The sequence below is a fragment of the Herpailurus yagouaroundi genome, unplaced genomic scaffold, assembly GCF_014898765.1.
Source record: "Herpailurus yagouaroundi ecotype Mexico unplaced genomic scaffold, PumYag 67381, whole genome shotgun sequence".
Classification (NCBI taxonomy): domain Eukaryota; kingdom Metazoa; phylum Chordata; class Mammalia; order Carnivora; family Felidae; genus Herpailurus; species Herpailurus yagouaroundi.
The window spans coordinates 1387-7274 of record NW_024420197.1 but is presented as its reverse complement, the minus strand read 5'-3'; the positions used below and the strand labels follow the sequence as shown (position 1 = coordinate 7274).

The following is a 5888-nucleotide window of genomic DNA, read 5'->3' as shown; positions in this document are numbered from 1 at the left end:
GGAGCAGTAGGGGATGTGACACCGGAAGGAGGAATTGGAGTAGCTGAGGCAGGAACCACGAGCCAGGGGATGCGTGGTGCCCTCGAAGCTGGGAAAGCAGGAGACACATCCCTCCCCGGATCCCCCGAAGGATGCAGCCCTGCTCACACCTGGACTCACACCTGGTGACCCTGATTCGGCTTCTGGCCTCCAGCATAGAAGAGGATAGATGTGTGTGGAGTCAGGGCACGAGATTTATATGCTTTGATACAGCAGCCCCAGGAACTGACTCGTGAAATGGCATCTTGACATTAAATGTTATTGGGTTTCACTTTACAATTAGTTTCAAGCCAGATTCTTAGGCCATTCTTCTTTGTGGAGAAGACCTGGGGCGTTGAGATGGCTCTCGAGAAGTGCTGAGTGTCCTTGGAATTCGGTCAACAAAGATGAAGGAGTCCCGGTAGCCCAGCTGTAGGGTTTGCTCATTGGGGTGTGTTTTGAGGACTCACCTGACCGTGTAGCTGCAGGGGCCCCAGCACAGGGGCTGGGGTGTGGTGTGCCCTGAACCAACACTATTGGAGCAGGAGCTGGAGGACAGCAGGAACGGTCTCCGTGCTCGACATGGACCGTGTGACTCAGGAGGGATGCTCACCCTCCTGTGTGATGGGGCCCCTGCATTAGAATAAAGACACAGCATCACGCACATCCTCAGAGAGACGCTGAGTTGCAGGGGCTGAACTGGGGGAAATGCTTACCCACAGGACAAACCACCAGGGATCCTGAGGTCTGGGTCTCATCTCTTTAGATGGAAAAGGGACATTTTTACAAGGCCTCTTTTTCTTTTAAGGTTTTTGTGTTAGTCAGGGTTCCCCAGAAAAACAGAACCATTAGAATGGATGTGTATATATACATGTGAACATATATACCATATATACATAAGTGTATATAACATATAACATATGTAATAATGTTACAGTATGTTTAAATTCATCTTTTTACTGCTTGTTGCTATTTTCTTTTCCGTGACCAATCTCAAAGCACAAATAACATTTTTTCCTTGGCACTCTAACAAGTAGTCTTGTGGCTGAAGACTAAGTGGTTCCGATTACTAAGCTAATGTGATACAAGATGTATAATTTAGTTTACAAAGTATAATACTTCGAATTTTTATACTAATTTTTAAAGAATACAAACTAAGGTCTTTTTTATTTAAATTTTTAAAAATATTTTTATTTATTTTTGAAGGAGAGAGAGAGACAGAGCATGAGCAGGGGAGGAACCGAGAGAGAGGGAGACACGGAATTTGAAGCAGGCTCCAGGCTTTAAGCTGTCAGCACAGAGCCCGATGCGGGGCTCGAACTCACTAACTGTGAGATCATGACCTGAGCTGAAGTCGGATGCTTAACCGACTGAGCCACCCAGGCGCCCCCAAACTAAGGTCCTTAAAATACACACCCAGAAGAGAAAAGTGGCTATGCAAACCAGTACCAAAATAAAAAGTAGATTATTTTCTACAACAGCCCATGGACTTACCCCTGCTCTCAGCCTTGGGGACAGAAGCCGGAACTGGAGATGGCAGGGGGGATCTTCATGTGGCCATAGCAAGTGAGGATGATCACAACAACCCCAGCGACATGCTCGCCACCTGCTCCTTGTGTGACCCTACATCCACTCGTCAGTTCCTTAACCTGTGCCACAAAGCACTTCAAAATTCAGGTGAGAAGCGCCTGGTGGCTCAGTCAATTAAGCATCACGTCTCAATGTAGACACTACCAATTGCCAAAGTCTCTAAATTGCAGGCTGGGTCTGTGACTCACCCTTAGCTTCTGCAGATCCCTAGGCTGCCCTCATCACACCTCTGACCGCTGTGTATTGTCATGTTTGTTTATATGACAGGTTCTCTCAATGGACCATGAAAAGGGGAGAGCAGAGACCTAGTCCTGGGTCATTGCTAGATCCTAGCACCTAGAATATTTCCATACAAAATAAGCCTGGAAGAACATTTCTTTTTTTTTTTTAATTTTCTTTAAAATTTATTTATTTTTGAGACAGAGAGAGACAGAGCATGAACAGGGGAGGGTCAGAGAGAGAAGGAGACACAGAATCCAAAACAGGCTCCGGGCTCTGGGCTGTCAGCACAGAGCCTGACACGGGGCTTGAACTCATGAGCCGTGAGATCATGACCTGAGCCGAAGTCAGATGCTTAACCGACGGAGCCATTCAGGCGCCCCTGGAAGAACATTTCTTGACTATACATATGCTAAATGAAGGCAAAGTATTGTGAGAACAAAGAGCACTCCTTTCTGCTCATGATCAGGAGCTATGACTGCTACGTGGCCATCTGCTACCCCATGTGCTACAGTATGCTCATGAGTTCCTGTGGCTGTGCTGTCCTACATCCCAGGGCTGGGCTGGTGGCTCAGCTGGGAATGATAATGACCCCAGTGGTTTTTCATCTCACTTTATGTAGGTCTTGTGTGATCCACCATTTTGTCATGCTGGTTGACATGCTCTCCACCCGCCGCACCATCACCTGGACGGCCTGTGCCAGCCAGATGTTTTTCTCCTTCACGTTTGGCTTCACACACTCCTTCCTGTTCATGATCATGGGCTACGACCGCTACGTGGCCATCTGCCACCCCCTGCGCTACAATGTGCTCATGAGCCCCCGTGGCTGTGCCCGCCTCGTGTCCTGGTCCTGGGCTGGTGGCTCGATCATGGGGATGATGGTGACCCTGATAGTTTTTCACCTCACCTTCTGTGGGTCTAATGTGATCCACCATTTTGCCTTCCATGTATTTTCCCTCTTGAAATTGGCCTGTGGGAAAGAAACAGCCTCCGTCACCTTGGCTGTGATCCTGGTGTGTGTCTCAGCTCTGATGGGCTGTTTATTCCTCATCGTCCTCTCCTATGTCTTCATCGTGGCCGCCATATTGTGGATCCCCTCTGCTGAGGGCAGGCACAAGACCTTCTCCACGTGTGTGTCCCACCTCACGGTGGTCATTGTGCACTACGGCTTTGCCTCCATTATCTACCTCAAGCCCAAGGGCCCCCATTCTATGGACAGTAACACCCTGATGGCCACCACCTATATAGTCTTCACCCCTTTCTCAGCCCGATCATTTCAGCCTCAGGAATAAGGAGATCAAGAACGCCATAATGAGGACCTTCCATGTTTTCATGTGTATGTTAGTCATCTGGTGTCTTCTTTAGAAAAGTCTTCTCATGTCTTCTACCCATTTCTTAACTGGGTTGTTGTGTTTTGGGTGTTGAGATTGATAAGTTTTTAAATTTTTTGTAATGTTTATTTATTTTTGAGAGAAAGAGAGAGAGAGAGAGAGAGACAGAATGTGAGCAGGGAGGGGCAGAGAGAGAGGGAGACACAGAATCCAAAGCAGGTTCCAGGCTCTGAGCCATCAGCACAGAGCCTGATGCAGGCCTTGAACTCATGAACCGTGAGATCACAATCTGAGCTGAAGTCAGGTGCTTAACCAACTGAGCCACCCAGGCACTCTGAGTTCGATAAGTTCTTTATGGATTTTGGATATGATTCCTTTATGAGATATGTTATTTGCAAATATCTTCTCTCATTCCATAGGCTGCCTTTTGGTTTTGTTGATTGTTTCCTTCTCTGTGAAGAAGCTTTTTATCTTGATGAAGTCCCAATGGCTCAAATTTGTTTTTGTTTCCCTTGTCTTCAGCAATGTATCTAGTAAGAAGTTGCTATGGCCAAGGTGAAAGAAGTTGCTGTCTGTGTCCTCCAGGGTTTTGATGGTTTCTCATCTCATGTGTAGGTCTTTCATCCATTTTGAATTTATTTTTGTGTCTGGTGTAAGAAAGTGGTACAGTTTCATTCCCCTGCATGTTGCCATCCAGTTTTCTCAACACAATTTGTTGAAGAGACTGTCTTTTTTCCATTGGATATTCTTTACTGCTTTATCGAAGATGAGTTGGCCATAGAGTTGTGGGTCCATTTCTGGGTTTTCTATTCTGTTCCATTGATCTATATGTCTGTTTTCCTGCTAGTCATATTGTCTTGATGCCTAGGGGTTTGTAATATAACTTGAAATCTGGAATTGTGATGCCTCCAGTTTTTTTTCTTTTTCAGGATTGCTTTGTCTATTTGCAGTCTTTTGTGGTTCCATACAAATTTTAGGATTCTCTATTCTAGCTCTGAGAAGAATCCTGGTGATATATTTTCCTAGGAATTGCATTAAATGTGTAGATGGCTTGGGTAGTACACACACTTTAACATTGTTTGTTCTTCCAATCCATAAGCATGCAATGGTTTTCCATTTCTTTGTGTCTTTTTAAATATCCTTCATAAGTCTTCTATAGTTTTCAGAGTACAGATCTTTTACTTCTTTATTAGGATTATTCCTAGGCATCTTATTGTTTTAGTGCAATTGTAAATGGGATTGACTCCTTGATTTCTTTTTCTGATGCTTCATCATTGGTGTATAGAAATGCAACAGATTTTTGCACATTGATTTTATATGCTCAATATCGCTCATCATCAGAGAAATACAAATCAAAACTACAACGAGATATTACTTCACACCTGTCAGAATGGCTAAAACTAACAACACAAGAGACAACAGGTGTTGGCAAGGATGCAGAGAAAAGGGAGTCCACTTGCACTGTTGGTGGCAATGCAAACTGGTGCAACCACTCTGGAGAATAGTATGGATGCTCCTCCAAAATTGAAAAATACAACTACCCTACAACCCAGCAATTGCCCTATTGCCCAAAGGACACAAAAATACAAATTTGAAGGGGTACATGCACCCCAATGTTCATAGCAGCAGTATTAACAATAGTCAAATGATGGAAAGAGCCCCAATGTCCATCAACTGATGAATGAATAAAGATGTGGAATATTGCTCATACACAATGGAATATTACTCAGCCATCCAAAAGAATGAAATCTTGCCATTTGCAACAATGTCGATAGAGCTAGAGTGTATTATGCTAAGTGACATAAGTCAATGAGAGAAAGACAAATATTGTATGATTTCACTCATATGTGGAATTTAGAAACAAAACAGGGGTGCCTGGGTGGCTTAGTCAGTTGGTCATCCGACTTCAGCTCAGGTCATGATCTCACACTTTATGAGTTTGAGCCCTGCATCAGGCTCCATCCTGACAGTGCAGAGCCTAGAGCCTGCTTTGGATTCCGTGTCTTCCTCTCTTTCTCTGCCCCTCCCCCACTCGCTCTGTCTCTCTCTGTCTAAAAAATAAATAAAGATTAAAAAAATTTTTTAAAGAAACAAAACAGAGGAACACATAGGAAGGGAGGGAAGAGAAGGGGGAGAAACAAACCATAAGAGACTGTTAATGATAGAGAACAGACTGAAGGTTGATGGAAGGAGGTGGGTGGGAGATGGATAGACGGGTGATGGGCACTAGCAGGGCACTTGTGATAAGCACTGGATGTTGTATGCAAGTGATGAATCACTGAGTTCTACTCCTGAAGCCAATATCGCACTGCATATTAATAACTAAAAATTAAATTTAAAAAAAAAGAAAAGCTTCCAGAGAAAATTCAGTCCCTTAAGCTACTGTTGGCCAGTTTAGTGATGAAGAAATATGGTAGAAGGCCTGAGAACAATAACATCTATCTCCACAGGAATGTTGTAGAGTTTCAGTCTATGAAAATACACATATCCATAGATGTTGGATGCTGGGTATTTGTTTTTCCCCAATTTTTACACCCCTCTTGCATGGGATCTAGTGGCCATGATCTCTTGTTCTTGACCCCATGTGATGAACTCCTTCCCATTACTCTGTCTAAGGATGTGTTGTCTCTCTATGGACCAGTGGGGAGCATCACATGGATGTGTCTGGGCAATAACGCACAAGGTCTTCTTGAATGTTCATGCAAGGGAAGATTTTCCCCTCCTCCAACA

General features: G+C 44.3%; 1 protein-coding gene across 1 annotated transcript; it reads left to right on the top strand.

Annotated features, from left to right (window-relative positions):
• Nucleotides 1-1502: 1502 nt before the first annotated feature.
• Nucleotides 1503-5556, top strand: LOC121024933 (olfactory receptor 10H3-like). Its single transcript, XM_040467215.1, is given in 4 exon segments — nucleotides 1503-1741; nucleotides 2450-3088; nucleotides 3090-3153; nucleotides 5518-5556. Coding segments are annotated over 4 exon segments (981 nt in total).
• Nucleotides 5557-5888: the final 332 nt, after the last annotated feature.